The sequence below is a fragment of the Pelodiscus sinensis genome, chromosome 21 (assembly GCF_049634645.1).
Source record: "Pelodiscus sinensis isolate JC-2024 chromosome 21, ASM4963464v1, whole genome shotgun sequence".
Lineage (NCBI taxonomy): Eukaryota > Metazoa > Chordata > Testudines > Trionychidae > Pelodiscus > Pelodiscus sinensis.
This window is the reverse complement of record NC_134731.1, coordinates 17120883-17140912: the sequence shown is the minus strand read 5'-3', so window position 1 is coordinate 17140912 and position 20030 is coordinate 17120883. Positions and strand designations below refer to the sequence as shown.

The following is a 20030-nucleotide window of genomic DNA, read 5'->3' as shown; positions in this document are numbered from 1 at the left end:
CCATTTTTAAAAGCCGGCTAGTGCGAACCCCGTGCCGCGCGGCTACACGCGGCACGGGCTAGATAGTCCGAACTACGTAGTTATTCCGAACTATCTGTACGCCTCGTGGAACGAGGTGTACAGATAGTTCGAACTAGCTAGCCATTCCGAACTATCTGTACACCTCGTTCCACGAGGCGTACAGATAGTTCGGAATAACTACGTAGTTCGAACTATCTAGCCCATGCTGCATGTAGCCGCGCGGCACGGGGTTCGCACTAGCCGGCTTTTAAAAATGGCGGCGCCGGCTTTATGCTAATGAAGCCCGGGAAATTCAAATCCCGGGCTTCATTAGCAAGTTCGGTATGCATACATTACCCCGCTAGTTCGAACTAGAGGGGTAGTGTAGACATACCCTCTCTCTCTCTCTCCAAGACACCCTTCTTCATTTTCTGTAAGTAGGGTAAAGTTTAGGTAGTTTCGTTAGGCTTTATTGTTTTAAGGGTTGGGTATGGGATCTGAGATCTGGCACTGTTTAAAGATGTTTTGGCTTTTCTTTGTAACTAAGTTCTAGGCTCATGGAGTTTCTCCATGAGTATATTTTGTTACCTTCCTATTTAGTCATTATGCCTGCAACAGGAATATTGTTGTAATAATAAAAGTTCTTTCTTTTCTTTTTATTAACCTGGCAGTGGTTAATTGTGTGCCCTGATTTTTATTTTAGGGGCGAGATTTCCCAAATGATCTCCCCTGATTTCTTTATCAACATTTGGGTGGTGGCAGCGGAAGTTTTATTCCCAAGATCTAGGTTTTTAAGATTTTGGGGGAAGTTTTATACCAAAGCCTGGTAGATAAGGCTTTGGGGTACACTTGCTGGTCCCCATTTCTGCATTTATCATGCCAGAATGGGGAAGGAGCCATGACATGGATCCCACCTCTGCCAGTTTGCTAGTCATTGCTGTGGCCCTGTCTGTGTAAATGCCAACACCCTGCATCCAATTCAAATTGTTACTTACAACAAAATTGAGTACATCAAAGATCACGTCTCCTGTTGGGCTCTGGCGACGTCGTACCCACTTCTAAAGGCCCCCCTAGCCTTGCAGGAGGGAGCACTGGACACAGGACTCACTGATGGCTTGGGACAACTAATGAGAAACAGGACCAGGGTGCGGGTTATAGGTTTAAAATGAGAGAACTGGAACTGGGACACCAAGCAGAGAACCCCGGGGCTCCTCACCCGTGACAGGTGTTGGTAGTCCTGCCACTTGGTGTTGGGGCGGGACACCAGGGTGAGGAAATGGAGCATGTGGAGCCCGAGCATGTACAGGGGATCCCTGGGCACAGTTCAAAAGCAGACCAGCAGCAGGTCCAGCTGGGATTCCCGGTGTGAGGAAGCCATGGGGGGGGGCCACAGAACAGGGGCCCAAGGAAAAGGGCCAGAAACTTGCAGTGAGAGGGGGCAGGTCTCTTGCAGGGCTCAGTGCAGGAAATGGGTTAACTCTCAACAATAATGTAACTTCTCTTGTGCTTGCATGATGGACCGGGCCAGGTCTGGGCACCACTGAGGGCGTCCGCTCGGGGTGAATTGCTCAAACTCAGGGCTCCTTACAGACCCTGACTAGAGACCTTTCCCAAACAGGCCACAAACCAGTCACACCGAGTGCTTCAGCTGCCAATCCAGCCAGCAGGAAGCCTCATGAGCAAAACCCCTCAGACACCCCAGCTCTCCCTGTGCCACAATCAGCGCCGGGCCTTACACACAGGTGAGGGGTTATAGGACCCAAACTCACCTACCCTGAACGGGTCTTTCCAGTCCCAAAGAACCAGCCACAAATCCCCGGTCAATTTACACTTTGGATCTTACCCACAAGAGCACGCTGGGCCAATCCTTTAGAATCTAAAATCTAAAGATTTATTAATAAAAGAAAGAAAAGCATGAGAGTGAGGTTATTGCGGAGAATACATCACATGCATCGAATCCACAAGTTCTCGATGCAGGCTCTCAGCAGAGATGTTACAAACTGCTGGCTTAAAAGTCTCTGGTGTACATCCTACGTCAGGATGGGCCAACGATTAGTCCCGGCTCTCTGTCCCTTGCTAGGCTGCATGTGGGATCAGGAGCAGAATTGAAGGCAAGATGGAGTCTGCCTCGTGGCATGTTATATCCCTCCCTGGTACCTTCCAAGCTGGAGCAGGTCACATGGCCCAGCGACCTATCCCTGTGTCCCATGTAAACAGTCATGCTATTGGCTGGTTTGCAGGTCCCAGACACATTCCTCAGGTGTGTACTGGCCTCTCTGAGAGCCTTGCCCCTGGAGCCTGGCTAATTAGCATAGTCACGGACTGAACATTCCTGGCCCATTGCGCTGTCTCAGACAGAGAATCTTCCAGCATCAACACAGAGTCCATAGTTATAACTCCACACACAGATATCACACGAGTACAGGAGTAGAACACATAAAATCAGTAGAACAGAAGCTTTCATTTGATACCTCACATGGCCCCCTTCGTACAGACTTTGGGGCAACCCCCACCCGCTTGGGTGCAGCAGTGACCTGTCTGATCCCCTTAAAATCCAGGAACATGACAGCTTGACTTATGCAGGCACCTGACGCCTCTCCCTACGTTTCAAAGCCAGGACTTTGAGTCATAAACAGAACCTGTGGTGTGGTGGACTCCTGAAGTTACTCGTTTTTTCTTCTCTGAAAGACAGTTGCCTAGTGCTTAAAAATCTTCTTGAAATTCCCTTTCGCTTCTGCCCTCCTGAACATGTTATGGCCAACCCGGCCCCGTCAAAATATCTGCAATCTTCCGTCCGCCGCCTTCCTATTCACTGCATCTCAGGCTACGGCTACGCTGCAGGTATTTGGCAGCGGAGGGTATGCTAATGAAGCACTCATTAGCATTTGTCACGCTGTCGTTTGCATATCTCTGCCGATGCTTTTTGCACAAAAACAAGCGGTGTAGACGGGTCCATTTTGCACAAAAAAAACCCTTTTACGCAAGACCCCTTATGCCAAATACCTGCAGCGTAGACGTAGGCTCAGCATCTCTCCCTCAGCACTTGGCAGGGAACCCAGGCCCGTCTCCACTCATCCACCTTCCAGCTCGGGGGCCATCTTGCCCACAGTTGAGGTCTGCTCCTTCTTAGACCTGACTTCCTTTGCCTGAGCCCTGCCCTGCCTTCCTGGCCTTGCCCTCTCTGGGCTTGCCAGCCCAAACATGTCTCCCTTCTCCCAGGAATGATCGTCCACAGACTTCCCCAGAAAACACCTTCTGCTGCTATTTCCTGCCTCAGTAGTCCCAGCTTGGCTTGTTCCTCCTCAGCTGGGCTTCCTCATTCAGCCAGGGGATTGCTTAGCCACCTGATTCCTTTCCACTCTGGTCTATTTGTTTAATTAACTCTCTTCTCAATCTGCATTAACTCATGGTGTGGGGTGAACACCGTCCCTCCCCCCCCCATCAAGAATTGTGGCCAACATCCGGAGAAAAGCATTCCAGTCTGTGTCCTTCTGTCATGCCCCAGCAAAGCAGAAGCCCACTCCAAGGCGTCTCCGTGACCTAATCTATTCTAGTCTCTAAGGTGCCACAGGTCTGCTTGTTACTGTTGTGTCACAAGCATCCTCTTTCATTGGGCAAGGAGTGACTATTGCCCTGGTTTGTGTCAACAATTCACCTGGGTGAGCAATTCTCCTGTGTGAAGGCGTAACGCCTTGGCAGGGTTCAGCAGTCGCCATTGAGCAATATGGGACTGAATAGAGGAGGGGTTCTACCTCTGGGGTCTTGGCATGGCTGGCTGTGAGCATAGCCCTGTCTGGGTTTCCATGGAGTCCAAAATAGGAGAGAAGGAAGAGGGGAACGTGTGAATGGGATTCCTCTGAAACAGCTTCTCGAAGGTGCTTGGAGCCTCTCGTTGTGGCAGCTGCTGCCAGGCTCCCTTCCCAATAACGGAGCCAAAACATTTGCTCCTGCGACTCAGATGTCTCATGCTTCCTTAAATAGACTGGGGAGAGGGTCTGCGCATGTTGGGCAGGGGTGCTCTGTCCTCCCAGCTGTCAGCTTTTGCTATTTGAAAAGCCCCCATCCAGCGTTTGGCTGCTGCATGGCAGATGTTTGAAGTGCCTTTCGGCTCCTTTTGCAAGAGGCACCATAATCCTCCAACTCAGTTTAGAAAACTCCTTTGGAAATCTGACCTCACCCCCAGCCCCGTGCTCACTACCCCATTGGCGCAGGCCTCGGGACAATGTCACTGAGCTATATAAAGCACAGGAGGCCAGCATATCTCCGTAGTAGGAGGGGAGGAAGCCAGCAGACCGGCTGAGCAGAGCTGAAAGCGTGACGCAGGCGGGTGACTTTCTCAGCATTTTGAATCCACGCAAGGTACGGAGGGGCAGGGAGCAACAGGATGCAAGGCAAGGCAGCTTTTACATGGAGAAATTGAATGTTTTTATTTGAAATGCATTTCTGCTGTGGGGGTGGGGAACTGGAGATCAGTGACAGGTGACACTGACAGTCTGCAGGGGCAGCTAATGTGGCCCAAATATGGTTAGGAACTGAAATGCGAGATAGGGTCTCTTCACCATGTGACCCAGGCACTCTGACCCCACCATTTACTGGGCTGGTTTTCATTTATGGCTGCAGTCCTCCCTCCTCTCAACCCCCCCCCCCCCCCCCACCCATCCCCACCCCCAATGGGCTGTTGATGAGAGATCTAGCTTTAAATAGAACTTTTAAAAACCTGGCCAGCCCCTTCGGTGTTTTAAATGCATGAGACTAGCAAAAAGCTCCAAATGGTGTACTGCTCAGATAGTCATCTGGGAAGGGCTTGAGAGGGCTCTAAGGACTCTCTCTCCAGAGGAATATAGACCAAACAAGTCCTTCATCTGAGGGAATCTTTAGTCAGACTTTTGCTGACTTGCTTGTGTGGCTGGACTTTTAAAGGGCTGTTTTAAATTTAGTTAAACAATTAAAGTTGGTTGAAATGTATAGGGGTAAGGGAATTAAAGAGGCCTTGTCAACATTTGAATTTTTATGAGAAACTCATGCTTTTTTGACTTAAATGTTTTCCTGTCAGGGTGAAATACAAAACACTGAGTATTGCCTTGCAAAATTAATTTCAGTTTTGTCCCTTCTTTCATGCTTACCAGAGTAATGCAGTGTAATATTCTAGCCTGTTGACTTTGTTTTGACCCTTTGAGCTTAAAACCTGCCTCCCTCACCCCACGAGACTGTTTGCTCTCTTCCTGGGAGAGCAGGACTGAGAACACCGCCTGGGACATTCTTTGGCTGTCGTCTGCCATTTTTCTTCACCAATTCACTTCATGCAAAGTTCAGTAACAAAAGTCTTAAATAAGATTGGTCCCCAAACCAATCTGAGCAATTCCACTAGGAGCAACCTTCCAGTCTGACAGTGCACCTTTCAGCCTGACCTATTTGTCTCCTCTTCAGCCAGTTCCTTATGCACTTTCAGTTCTCAATCTCTATAGTCTCCAATTTAATTGAAACTTACCATGTGGAACCGAATCAAATGCATTACTAAAAATCCATTCAGATTAGATCTACTGCATTTATTTTGTCTAAAAAAATCAGTTATCTACCTGTTATCCCAATTACCATTGACCTCTATGCCCTTATAACTATTTTCTCTTTCAAAATTTGTTCGAAGAACTTGCATACAATTAAGGTCAAACTAACAGGACTGTAGTTTCCTAGGTCACTTTTTTCCCTTTCTTTAAAAATAGGAACTATATTAGCAGTTCTCCCATCATAGGCGTGAGCCCTGAATTTACAAATTAATTCACAATCCTTGCTATTGGATTTGCAATTTATTGCGCCAATTCCTTTAATGTTCTTGAATGGCGATTCCATCAGAGGTGGAAGTCAATTTCTATAGCCTTGATCCTATTTCCCACCCTGCCACTAGATATATTCTCTTCATTAGCCTCATTAAAAACTGAGGCAAAGTATTTAGGTGTTGACCATACCTTGATTATCTTTAATCTCCATCCATCCTCTGTGTTTAGCTTCCTTGTGGGAGTTGCAGCACATGCGTTACTGTATGTAACATAGGCTGCCAGCACTCACTGGGGCAGTTTTAAGAGCAGTCCCAATTCCAACAAAACAGCTGACTTTCCTAAGAGATGCCAGATATAACCTTTCAGTTTCTCTCCCTGGCTTTTTTTAACCTGTGAGGTGGCCAAAGTCCCTGGCTACGTCTACACTGGCACCCTTTTCCGGAAATGCTTAAAACGGAACAGTTTTCCGTTATAAGTATTTCCGGAAAAAGCGCGTCTACACTGGCAGGATGCTTTTCCGGAAAAGCACTTTTCCCAGAAAAGCGTCCGTGGCCAATGTAGACGCGCTTTTCCGGAAAAAAGCCCTGATCGTTATTTTCGCAATCGGGGCTTTTTTGCGGAAAAGACTACTGTGCTGTCTACACTGGCCCTTTTCCGGAACAGTTTTTCCGGAAAAGGACTTTTGCCCGAATGGGAGCAGCATAGTTTTTCCGGAAAAACACTGACAATTTTACAGTAGATTGTCATTGCTTTTCCGGAAAAGCAAGCGGCCAGTGTAGACAGCTGGCAAGTTATTCCGGAAAAGCGGCTGCTTTTCTGGAATAAGTGGCCCAGTGTAGACACAGCCCCTGTGTTTAAAATCTGAAATGCATGGCCTCTGGTCGACTCGAATCTGCATATGCTGGGTAGAGAGTTTGGTTCTAGGTTGGACTACCTAGGCACTAGGATCTGGAGCTGAAGACTTCTCCTGTTTACAATAAATGTATATTAGGAAAGAAAGCAGCATTGTTGGGGAAGGGCTGTGAGAAGACCGAGTAACTCCCCATCCCAGTATTGCTACCCGGATGCTGACTTGCTGCATTGTCCTGCACTAGCTGTGTGTCTGTCACACTTCATTCGATACAAGGGAGATGTTTAATCTTCTCTGAATGCCAAGAGGTAGTTAACGGCACACAGGAAGTGCCAAGTGCTTTGCACATATTGATCAAATCACTTTAATCGATACTTCCCCTAAAGTTACTTGGTAGCTGAACTGCGGCTTCCTTCCCCACCCAGATGGAGGACCCAGCTCAGCTGAAGGAGGAAGGCAACAAGTATTTTCAGGCTGGCGACTATGAGAATGCTATTAACAGCTACACCAAGGCCATGAAGCTGAGCAAGGACAAGTCGCTGCAGGCTGTGCTGTACCGGAATAGGGCGGCATGCTTCCTGAAGAAGGTGAGATGAGAGCCTCTGGATTTGGGGAGGGGAGGTGATTATGTACAGGCGGGTTAGGAGGTTTGGGTTAGGGGCTTATCTGCTCACTATATTTTCGATATAGAAAACAGTGCTGCTCATCTGACCAGCTCCAAAATCTTGCTCCCTTCAGCCTGTCCAGTTGTGCGCCTGGAAACATCCAGGGGACCGGTGTTCCCCAGTAGCCTTGGGCCACTTGCATCACAGCCAGTTTCTAAGATGTCCCGTTGCTATAGATCCTTGGTGCATTGTCTTCGAGGAGTTGTGCCAGGGTTTGGCTTGGGGGACGAGGTCTGGTGTGAAGGGTTAAAAATCAGGAGGGGGATTTGTTTACTGGGGGCGGAACTGGGACATTGTCCTCAGTCTCGTCTTTGTCGGTGCCACCCTCCTGGTTAAACAGAGTCTCCCTGGGGCCTCTTGCCAAGCACAAACCAATGGAAACCTGTAAGTTCTTTAAAGCAGGGACTATGGGTACGTCTACACTACAACGTTAATTCGAACTAAGCTAATTCGAACTAACGGATCCAGACTAAAAAACTAGTTCGAATTAGCGTTTTGCTAATTCGAACTAGCATGTCCACATTAAGTGGCCAGAAGCAGTGCCGGCAGGGCATCAGATGAGGACTTAGAGCATGGAGCTGCTATCTCAGGCTAGCCGAGGGCTATGCTTAAAGGGACCCGACCCCCACCCTGGACAGACAGTTCTCAGGGGTGCCCCGCTTGCAAAGCAGTCCTGGCTTGGAGTGCCCGGAGTACCCACACTGGGCACATCACAGCACTCGGCCGTCAGCCCGGCTGCACTTGCCGCAGGCTGCCATCTGAGGAGAGGGGGCAATTGGGGGGCTGCAGGAGAGCTTCCACCCCCAGAAGCCCGCAGAGCCAGCCCAGTCCTCCCCATCGGGGACTCGTACCCCATTCCTCCCTCACCTCCTTCCACTTACCCTTCCCTAGCCCCCCTTCTTGTTGTACAAAATAAAGATAACATGTCTTCCAAAATGGAATTTGTCTTTATTGAACAAAACGGGGGGAGACTGGGAAAAGGAGGTGGGAGAGGGGAAGAGAGAGGCTGGGAGAGGCAAGGGCAACTAAAATAATCAGGGGTTGGGAACAGGTCCCATATGAAGAGAGGCTAAAGAGACTGGGACTTTTCAGCTTAGAAAAGAGGAGACGGAGGGGGGACAGGATAGAGGTCTCTAAAAGCAGGAGTTGGGTGGAGAGGGTGCATACAGAAAAGTTCTTCATTAGTTCCCATAAAGAAGGACTAGAGGACACCAAAGGAAAGGAATGGGTAGCAGGTTTCAAACTAGTAACAGAAAGTTGTTCTTCACAAAGCAAAGAGTCAACCTGTGGAACTCCTTGCTGCAGGAGGCTGTGAAGGCTAGAACTGGAACAGAGTTTAAAGGGAAGTGAGATCAAGTCATGGAGGTTGGGTCCATGGAGTGGTATTAGCCAGGGGGTAGGAGTGGTGTCCCTGCCCAAGGTTTGTGGAAGGCTGGAGTGGGATGGCACGAGACAAATGGCTTGGTCACTGTCTTCGGTCCATCCCCTCCAGGGTCCCTAGGGTTGGCCACTGTCGGCAGACAGGCTACTGGGCTAGATGGACCTTTGGTCTGACCCAGGACGGCCATTGTAAGCTCAGGGCTCAGGGTTGGGGGTCTCAGTGGACCCCCTTGATTCTCTTGCACACCTGCTCCTGGGTGGCCAGGCTGGCAGCTCTCCTGCCCTAGACAGCCACTTTCCTGTGCCTAGTGCAGAGATCGTGGACGAGGTCCACGATGTCCGCACTAGCCCAGGCGGGTGCCCGCCTCTTGCGGTCCCGGGCAAGCTCCCGGGAGCCACCAGCCTGGTCCCGGGAAGAGGGGGAGGGCTGGGGGGCATCGATCCATGCCAGGTGCAGGGTCTGCTGGCTGGGTGCTGGCAGGCTTGCACCTGGCACGGGCACCGTAGCCAGCCCGTGCCCCTTTAAGGGGGCCGGGGCCGGGAGGGGGGCAGAAGAGTTTCACTGGTGTTGGCCAGAGTGGCCACCAGGAAAACCTGGGGAGGGCTAGCCTCCCACTAGTTCGAATTAAGGGGCTACACACCCCTTAATTCGAACTAGCTAGTTCGAACTAGGCTTAATCCTCGTAAAATGAGGCTTTCCTAGTTCGAACTAAGCGCTCCGCTAGTTCGAATTAAGTTCGAACTAGCGGAGCGCTAGTGTAGCGCCTATGAAAGTTAATTCGAACTAACGTCCGTTAGTTCGAATTAACTTTGCTAGTGTAGACATACCCTACGGGAACAGGGGCCGTGAGTTACTCGACCTGCACAGAGCCCTGGCCCTGTGGTATCAACTCTGCCAGCGCCCGTGATGAAGAGGATGTTAATCCCAACACAGCCCCAAGTGGCACTGCTGGAGTATCGTGCGGTGTCCCATAATACCTCCAGGGCACAATGTAAGTGCTGTGGAACGGTACCCTCCAGAGGAGCAGTTCCCAATAACAGGAGTTAGTCTTTAGCCCAAACAACAGATGGTTTTGGTAGCAGAGGGGCCTCGGTGTTTTGTTATAAACTGTCTCTGCCGTATCTGGATGCTACTATATGTCCTTCGCACGCGTGTCAAAGGAGTCCAGCCCACTCTAGGCTGGTTGTGGTGACTTGCTATGATGATTTCTACAAAAGACCATCAGACCCAGGGCTGGCAACAGATTTTGCCTGGCTCTGGGCATGGGGGAGCTTGGTTCCAGGCCCCACTGGAAGGAGGCGGGCCTTAGGCAGAAGGGGCAGGGCTAAGGGCCCTTGCCTGGACTGCACCTCGCCTCCCTCAGACCCCCTCAGTGCCACCTTGGACTCCGGCGATGTCCTACCCAAGCCTGCCTATTCCCTGATCTGCACTACTAATGTTGCCAGGAGAAAAACTCCAGAGGCTGCACAACTACCTCTTTGCAGCTCCCCATTGCGCAGCGGTTGTACTGGAAGCTGTTGCATTGTCTTACCTACACTTGTAGCAATGTAGGGCTGAGAGGGTGTCACACAAGTAACAGGGGTTGGATTTACCACCGTGGTGCCTCCTGCTGCCCACTCTGGGAAGTAGCTCATTTCAGTCGGTTGAGGACACCACTTCTGGGGAGTATTCACCTGTGGTCACTTGTCTCTACTGTCTGGATCTGGACCCACATCACCCCAAGATACCCTCTTCTGGGGATCGACAGTCCTCAGTTTGCCACTTGCCTTGGGTGCAAAATGCAGCCCCGATCTAGCCACTCACAGGTGGCACGCTACAGTCTGTGTGCTGGTGGGTTGGGGGACCCAGGTCCATTTGCTACTCTAGGTCCCAGCGTCAGGGGCCCTCTAGCCAGCAGCCACTCACTGTCCCTCCTCCAAAGCTCTCCTGTCAGTTTCCCTGGGCCTCTTCTCCACAGCCCCAGCACCCACTTGGCCCCTGTGTCACAGCCTCAGTCTAGCAGTTATCAAGCTGCATCTCCCTACGGCCTGCCCAGTACTGTTCTGTCCATGGAGGTGTCCCTTTACAGGCAGCCAGTTCTCCTTCCTTGGAGTCCAGGGAGAGACTGAATTCTTCTCTGTCCTGCAGCCCTTCTTATAGGGCCCAGCGTGGCCCTGATTGGCTGGCCTCCTATAAACTCTTTCCCCACTGTTTGGGCCCTGTGCAGCATTTCTAAGGTTGTTTTCACCCCGTCCCCTTCTAGAGTGGGCTACCACACCACTGCAGTATACCGGTAAGGAAAGAGCATCTAAATCCGTCGTCTTCCGCGATATAATAGGACTTAGAACTTACATGTTGAGCCTTTGTTCACCCATCTGGAAAGTGTGGCCAAGTGACTTGCTCCCGATTACACTCCAAAATCAGTACCCTGAATATATACCATTGCCCATCTTTATAGCTAATACATCTCTCTTCCCTTTGAATTGACAGGAGAGCTATGCCCAAGCAGCATCGGATGCTTCTAGAGGTAAGCAGGCGAGGGGTTGAGTCTTCCTACATGCACTAGTGTGTTCTCAGACCTGGTTTTGTGACTGCGTAATACAGGCATGTCCAAAGTCCGGCCCGCGGGCCAATTGTGGCCCATGTTCCGGTTTAATACGGCCCCCCAGGTAATTTGGCAATATCTATCTTTTATGGCCCCCAACGAATCCATATGTATTGAGATGAATACATTGTAAAATCTCAGTTAATGTCAGTTGGTCTAAATCAGTTATAAATATATTTGGACACAACATGTATACTTGGTGTTATGTTCCTGTTCATATTTTTTTAACTTAAAAGTTGACAGACAACCTTTATTACCAATAATATGTAATGTACTTTACAATGTTCCTGACACATATTTCAGCTTCCTGGATTTTTTTTTTCCATCTGGCCTTCAGATATGAAAGGCAGAGTGATTTAACACCTGTTTAGATTTGTCATCCATGTGACGAAATGAAAAGTATGCCGTTTGCAATAAACTTTGCATAAAATAGTTAATTTGCATTTAATTTTAATGGTTCAAAGAATGTCAGGCAAAATGGTCGGCCCTCACGCATGTTCACTTCATCAAATCTGGCCCTCTTTGAAAAAAGTTTGGACACCCCTGGCGTAATACAACCAGTTAAACTCACATTACACTTGCTTCTGTTCTGATTTACAAGTAGTAGATACGTTTTGTATTAATGAAAAGGAAAATGCAACTATTATATATTGTACTCATGTAGCTTTACTGTTTTGTGTCATTCAAAAAATCAGCTATAGATTGCTTTGCTTGGAATGTTAAACACCAGGATTCTGTGTTAGTCCCTATAAAATTCACCCTCTTGACTTTACAGAGAAATGGGAGCATGATTGTTCCATTTACTCACACAATGGGGTGTGGTGGGGCAGTTAAAGCAACAGGGATCATCTCTCCAGGGGGGATGAAAGTGTCCTACCTGGGTCAATATGCCCTTAAAATTGAAGGTTGAGATTCCAAAGGTAGCGAATGCACTTTCCTTGGGAAATGACACACAAAAGGTTAAATAGCATCCTGCTGCTATGCAAGTGCAAGGTGTGTCCATACTTGAAAACTGATTGCAGGTCTGGTCCCCTCATGTCAAACAAGAGATGTTAGAATTGGAAAAGGTCCAAAGAGGGGGCCTTCCCCTTCCCTGTCCAAGCTGAGATGCTATGCTAGAGGTCACTACTAGGAAAGTGGTGTTACTACTCACATAAGACCAATGAAATCAGTAGGAAGCACATTTAAAACAAACAAAAGGAAGTGCCACATCACACAATGCTCCATCAGCCTCCATGTTGTGGAGGCCAAAACTAAAGTGAGGGTCCAAAATGACTGGCTGTGTTCATGGAGGGCAGGTGCCCCAACGGCTATTAACCGAGATGGTCAGGGACACAGCCCTATGATCTGGGTCCCTTGCATCTGGCTGCCAGACCCTGGGACACGAGGCATTGACTGCAGTTCGAAGACACGATACTGGGCTGGCTCAGGATGGCCACTCTTATGTTCACTGTGGCAAATCCATCCAGCGAACCAAGAGGGGGGAAAACTTCTCTGGACAAGGGGGGAGGGACAGACCTTATCCTTGTGGATAAGGGAGAAGCAGTGGACGTAGCATTTGATACGGTCTTGCGTGCAATTCTTATCAATAAACTAGGCAAATACAACTTAGATGGGGCTACTATAAGGTGGGTGCAGAACTGGCAGAATAACTGTTCTCAGAGATATCAGAGGGGTAGCCGTGTTAGTCTGAATCTGCAAAAGCTTCTGATGAAGTGGGTCTTTGCCCACGAAAGCTTATGCTCCTACACTTCAGTTAGTCTATAAGATGCCACAGGACTCCTCGTCGCTGTTCTCAGAGAGTAGTTATTAATGGTTCATAGTTCTGCTGAAAAGGCATAACAAGTGGGATTTCGCTGGGGTCTGTTTTGGGACCGGTTCTGTTCAATATCTTCATCAACGACTTAGATATTGGCATAGAGAGTACGCTTATTAAGTTTGCAGATGCAACCCTTCCCAGCTTCGTGTCAACTGCTTTGGAGGACAGGGTCATAATTTAAAATGATCTGGAGAAACAGTCTGAGGTAAATTGGATGAAATTTAATAAGGACAAATGCAAAGATCTCCACTTAGGAAGGAACAATCAGTCTCACACATACAGAATGGGAGGGGCCTACTGCAGAAGTCTAGGAAGGAGTACTTCAGAAAGGGATCTAGGGATCATAGTGGACCACAAGCTAAATATGAGTCAACAGTGTGATGCTGCTGCAAAAAAAGAAAATATGATTCTGGGATGCATTAACAGGTGTGTTGTGAGCAAGACACAAGAAGTCATTTTTCTGCTCTACTCTGCACTGATCAGGCCTCAACTGGAATATTGTGTCCAGTTCTGGGCATCGCATTTCAAGAAAGATGTGGAAAAATTGGAGAAGGTCCAGAGAAGAGCAAGAATGATTAAAGTTATACAGAACATGACCTATGAAGGAAGACTGAAGGAACTGGGTTTGTTTAGTTTGAAAAGGAGAAGACAGAGGGGTCATGACTGCAGTTTTAAGGTATCTAAAAGGGTGTCACAAAGAGGAGGGAGAAAAATTGTTCTCCTTGGCCTCTGAGAATAGAACAAGAAGCAATGGGCTTAACTGCAGCAAGGGAGGTTTAGGTTGGACATTAGGAAAAAGTTCCCAACTGTCAGGGTGGTTAAACACTGGAATAAGTTGCCTAGGGAGGTTGTGGAATCTCCATCTCTGGAGATATTTAAGAGCAGATTAGCTAGACATCTATCAGGGATGGTCTAGATCCATGGTCACCAACAGGTCGATCGCGAGGCCTCGACCAGTCGATCGCGAGGCGTCCTGTCCGCCCCGCCCCCATTTCCCTCCCACCCCCGAGAAGCCCCACTACCTACCTCCAGTGAAAATGGAGGTAGTGTCGCCTTCCCGGGGATGGACAGAAGTCCCGCAGCTTAGCACCACCTCCGGCAATTCCAGAAGTGCACTAGCTGCTCCCTGCACTGCACAGGAGGGGTGAGTCAGCCCCGGGGCAGGTGCTCGCGGGGCTTCCCTGTGCCGGGGGGGCGGGGTCGGCCCCGGGGCAGGCACACGCTGGTTTCCCTCTGGGGGCGAGGGAATCCTGGGAGGAGGCAGATACAGGGGACTCTCTGCCTCCACTGGCACCCCACTCCCCAGCCACAGAACTCTGTCCCCACTCCCCTTTCCCCAGCTACAGAACTCTGTCCCTGTTCCTGTCCCCACTGGCACCCTGTCCCCAGCCGCAGAACTCTGTCCCCACAAAATGTACAATTATAAATGCTTCATTTGACATTTAAATAGTATGAATAAAAAACAGACCATTTATTTCATAACTATAAACATGTGATTTTAATTTTATACATTGCATAATTTAAAAATAAACTGTTTAACAGAGTGTATAAGGGCTGGGGATAGCAAATGATGGACAGGAGGAGAATAGAGAGGGCGGGGCTTCAAGGAAGGGGCGGGGCAGTAGATCTTCGCCTGTTCGGAGATTTAAAAAGTGATCTTGGGTGTAAAAAGGTTGGAGACCACTGGTCTAGATGGTGCTGGGTCCTGCCATGAGGGCAGGGGACTGGACTCCATGACTTCTCGAGGTCCCTTCCTCTTCTAGTGTTCTATGATTCTAAGACTAGAAGGGACCACCAGGATCATCTAGTCCCATGGTCACCAACCAGTCGATCACGATCTATCGGTCGATCTCAGGAGCTCTAAGAGTAGCTATTGAGCCCTCTCTGAACTGCGTGCCTGTGCAGTACATTTACATTAGTTTTCCTCATTTGAGGAGCAGCTACTCACCGAGCAACAGCACAGGTGAGTAGCTGCGAGGAATGGGGAGAGCTGGGAGGTCGGGAGGGCTGTGGCCCCAGCTGATCAGCGGCTTCTCTGCACCTGCCCACGTGGAACTTGGTGCACCCTGGCTGAGCGCCATGGCCAGCTGGCCGGGCAGCCACTTCTCTTCCCTCCAGCCCAGTTGCCCTGCATTTCAGCCCAGGGAGGCTGCATCTAGCTCCAGCTGTGCTGGAGCAAGCTTCCCAGGCTGAGCGCAGGATCACAGATGCCCATCTGATGGACTGTATACGACTAGCAATCTCAGACTACAGCCCAGACTTCAAGACACTGGCAGATACTGTTCAGTTACAGGTGCCACACAGAGACTTTGTTATTGGAAGAAAAAATATATAATTATCAATACTTGATTTTAGATTTACAAAATAGCAGAGAACAGAATGTATAATTGTAAATGCTTCATTTGACATTTAAATAGCATTAATTAAAAACAGACCATTTATTTCATAACTATAAACATGTGATTTTAATTTTATATATTGCATAATGTAAAAATAAACTGTTTAACAGAGTGTATAAGGCCTGGGGATAGCAAGTGATGGACAGGAGAATAGAGAGGGCGGGGCTTCAAGAAAGGGGTGGGGTGGTAGATCTTCTCCTGTTCTGAGACTTAAAAAGTGAGGCCACTGAACCTCGCCCATCCCCACCTCTGGCCAGTCCTCAAATCCTGGCTTAGACTTCAATTGCAGAGAATCTCCCATTTATCCTAGTTCAAACCTGCAAGTGACCCTGTGCCCCAGAGGAAGGTGAAACCCCCCGGGATTCTCTGCCAATCTGCCCCAGGGGAAAATTCCTTCCTGATGCAAGATTTGGTGATGGGCTAGACCCTGAGCTTGTGGGCAGGACCCACCAGGCATCTCAGAGCACCAATGGCTTTAAGTCACTGCTCTTTTGAGCATCGTTCTGTGTGTTTGGGAATGGCTGTACAGAGAACTGACCTAGTGGAATGCAGCCAGAGGAAAGGGGTGTAGTGGTGGAACAGGGTAAGAGAGTCCTGGTGGGGCCATGGGCCTCCATCGTTCTTGTCTTAGTGAATTCTCTGGGTGGGGGTGGAGTTCGAAGCCAATGTTGATGCTTTTTGTACTTGATCACTTTCCTAGCGATTGACATCAGTGCGTCGGATATTAAGGCCCTGTACAGGCGCAGCCAGGCTCTGGAGAGCCTGGGGAAGTTGGACCAAGCCTTCAAAGATGTCCAGAGATGTGCCACCATTGAGCCCAGCAACAAAAACTTCCAGGAGGCCCTGAGGCGGCTGGGAGCCAAAATTCAGGAAAAGGTAAAGGCCTTGGCAACAGAGTTTGGAGTCCAACTGTACGAAAGCTGCAGGTGCACAACGGTGCCCCAGAGCAAGCATGTCTTCTGAGCTTAGGTAGTAATGTTTGAACACACGGCAGGCCATCCTCCAGCCCTCTTAAGGCCAGCACACCACACAGCGAACCACTTATGGGCTGGATAATGGCAGATTGGGGGGCATTAGGAGGAGCATTGCTAGTGGATCTAGAGAAAGTGATTATTCCCCTTTATGTGGCTCCGGTGAGGCCTCAACTGGATTCTGGGCCCTCCACTACAGAAAGGATGTGGGTGCACTGGAGAGGGTCCAGCGGAGGGCAAAGAAAATGATGAGGACTGGAGCACATGACCTATGAGGAGAGGCTGAGGGATTTGGGCTTGTTTAGTCTGCAGACAGAAGAGTGAGGGGGGATTTGAGAGCAGCCTCCAAATCCCTGAGGAGGCTGGAGAGAGGCTGTTCCCAGTGGAATCTCCATCCCTGGAGGTTTTTAAATCCCAGCTTGACAAAGCCCTGGCTGGGCTGATTGAGTTGGGGTTGGTCCTGCTTTGGGCAGGGGGCTGGACTCGACTTCCAGCCCTGGGTTTCTATGGGTCTCTGAGCTTCAGACATGGACGATGGACGTTTACAAAAAGCCAAACCCCAAACGCCATGCGCAGCCTCAGGACAATGGAGTCTGGGGCGCAAGGGCAGACGCCTGAGGCGGAGATTTCCCGTGCTCCTCTCTCCCCAGCTGCGCGTTCAGTTCTCCACCGATGCCCGAGTGCAGAACATGTTTGAAATCCTGCTGGATGGGAGCAGCGAGAGGGAGACGCGGGAAAAGGTGAGACTCCCAGGCGGCAGCAGGCGAGGTGGCTGGTATTGCCCTTATCGGGCTCAAAGCCCATCGTCAAGGGCGACTGCCCTCGTCAGCCATTCACCCGCCCTGACACATCCACAAAGAGGGAGGAGCTGACTCCACCGAGCCCCTGAATCGCAGCTCTGGTGCCTCCAGCTGAGACCCACCTCTAGCTGCCCAGCTGCTCTTCCGCCCCTCCCCATGGAGCCTTTGCCCACGTCCAAAGGGAAGGACCCCGCCTCGCGCAGGAGAGCTCCCAAGCAGCGCTGCTGCCAGGAAGCGAGTCTTGCCTTGCGGTACCCCCGGCTCCTCCCGCGCGCGCTGCCCCAGGTGGTTCTCTTTGGCCTTGGGGTTAAGCCTTCGGATATTTGCAGGTGGTTCTCAAAGCAGCTCTTCGCTGAGCCGTAGCGCCATGCCCTCTGGTCCCGTGCTACGGGCGCTGCCGCAGCGCGGTGCGTGCATTGTGCTGCAGCCAATGCACAGGGACGGGGCTGCGGGAGCAGGGTGGCGGCAGGATGCGCTCGCTGCCCGAGCCAGCGGCGTGGCAGGGTGTGGCTTGGGGGAGAAGAGAGCCATGTTCCCGCTCGATAGACCCTGGCCCTGCAGGCACCTGCACTCACCTAAGCCACGGTCTTCACCCGCACTGCTCAGCACCCTCCTATGCAGAGGCGGTTGCTAGGGTGCCTGGAAATTCGGGCCCCCACTGGGACAGCAGGTGAGAGCAGCTCGGGAGCTGATGGCTCTTGGTGACGTGACCATGCCCTTCCTAAAGCGCCAGAGACGGGAGGGGAGGCTGGTTACTGCTGCTGCTGGTGAAGCGGCTCTGACTCTGAGAACTGCAGAGCCAAGCAGCAGCCAAGTACGTACCCCTCCCTGCTGGGGTGTCCCAGGCAGCTGCCTCGCTGCACTGGTGCCAGGTGGGGGGAGGCCCCGGGGGATGCATAGAGCCCTATAAACCCTCCCAGTGGCCCTGAGAGCTATTTATCCCAGCGATGTGTAGTAGCGCTATGCTGAGAGACACAGGCAAGGGTCACTTACTGCAGGCAGCGAGTTTCAAACTCTATTTTTCTCCTCACCCAGTTGAAGAAAATTGCTGATGCTGTGACCTGACATGATGTGACGGGAATGTGGGCTCTGGGGCGGGCTGAGGAGGAGCTTTGGGTGAGGAGGGGGCTCCAGCTTTGGGGGGCAGGGCGGGGTCAGGAGGGGCTTCCCTCTAGTAGCTCCTGGTCAGCGGTGGGACTAAAGCAGCTTCCTGCCTCTCCTGGCATGGCAGACCAGGCTGCCCCCGAAGTAGCCAGCAGCCGGCTCCCAGCTAGTGCGAGTGCGGGTGGGAGCCCTGTGCACTCCCCCCTTCCTCCAACCACTTGTGGGGCACGGTGCAGTCTGTGATGCCAGGACAGGCAGGTTGCTGCCTCCCCCCCCCCCCCCACTGCTCCCCTGGTCCCCCTGCAGGAACGAGACCCAGGGCACGACATTCCACTCCCAAGTCACTCCCTCCCTTCAGGCATCAAAACTCCATTCTGAACGCCGTTCACAAGGAGGTGGCTTGCGACTGCCGCGCCCTGTGACCTTCCACCTTGTTTTCCCCTAGGCGGCAAACAATCTCATTGTCCTGGGGTGGGAGGAAGCAGGAGCTGAGCGAATATTCCAGAACAATGGGGTGAATCTGCTGCTGCAGCTGATAGAAACCAAAAATGCTGAGATGATCCTTGCAGCCATAAGGACCCTTTCGGGCATGTGCACGGGGCACAGGGCACGGGTAAGTCGCAGGCCTCGGTCTCTCGCTGCAGGCAGGGAACCCAAAGGAACCTGTTCCTCGCTGTTGCAGAACAGCTGTTCCTCCTTCCATGTCAACCCCCACTTAGCAGTAGAATGAGGAAAATAAATCTTGAGTGCCGAGAACCATTGAGCAGGAGGGATTGATCCTGGGACCTTAGAGGCTAAAACGCCAACTGGCTCTTAGCTACAGCCAGGGCCGACCCGTCCATATAGACGAACTATGGCGCCAAGCTAAATGGGGTGCCAAATAGTGATGCAATATCATTGAGGGGTTTGAAGGTGGGGGTGCCGATTGCATGGTTCGCTTGGGGTGCCAGTTGCTGGCAGCTAGTCTAGGGTCACCCCTGGCTACAGCTATAGAGCAGAAGTCACTCTCCCTTTCTTAGGGTGTGCCTAGACTACATGCCTCCGTCAACGGAGGCATGTAGATTAGCCAGATTGGCAGAGGGAAATGAAGCCGCGATTAAAATAATCGTGGCTTCATTTAAATTTAAATGGCTGCCCCGCTCTGCCGATCAGCTGTTTGTCGGCAGATCGGGGCAGTCTGGACGCGCCACGTCGACAAAGAAGCCTTTCTTGATCGGCACAGGTAAACCTGGTTTCACGAGGCATACCTGTGCCGATCAAGAAAGGCTTCTTTGTCGACGCGGCGCATCCAGACTGCCCCGATCTGCCGACAAACAGCTGATCGGCAGAGCGGGGCAGCCATTTACATTTAAATGAAGCCGCGATTATTTTAATCGCAGCTTCATTTCCCTCTGCCGATCTGTCTAATCTACATGCCTCCATCGACGGAGGCATGTAGTTTAGACGTACCCTTATAGACTAACAGATGTATTGGCCACCACTGCCCTATACTCTGTTTGCCAGAAGCTGGGAGTGGGTCACAGGGAGGGATCTCTTGATTCCCTGTTATATTGATTACTTCTGGGGCACCTGGCAGTGGCCACTGTGGGAAGACAGGCTAGTGGACTAGGTGGACCTTTGATCTGACCCAGAGAGGCTGTTCTTATGAGGTGCAAAACCATTTCCTGTGCGTTTACCAGACAA

General features: G+C 50.8%; 1 protein-coding gene across 2 annotated transcripts in view; it reads left to right on the top strand.

The window, feature by feature from the left end:
- The first annotated feature begins 4203 nt into the window (after positions 1-4203).
- Positions 4204-20030, top strand: part of UNC45B (unc-45 myosin chaperone B) — a 42818-nt gene continuing 26991 nt past the window's right edge. Inside the window, exons 1-6 of one of the 2 annotated variants that reach the window (XM_006119612.4) lie at positions 4204-4359; positions 7050-7211; positions 11140-11176; positions 16173-16348; positions 17094-17183; positions 18793-18960. In XM_006119612.4, coding sequence (XP_006119674.2) covers positions 7050-7211; positions 11140-11176; positions 16173-16348; positions 17094-17183; positions 18793-18960 — 633 coding nt within the window. In that variant the 5' untranslated portion in view covers positions 4204-4359. Of the gene's footprint in view, positions 4392-7049; positions 7212-11139; positions 11177-16172; positions 16349-17093; positions 17184-18792; positions 18961-20030 lie in introns of both variants that reach the window. The other variant, XM_006119613.4, reaches the window with a different exon arrangement.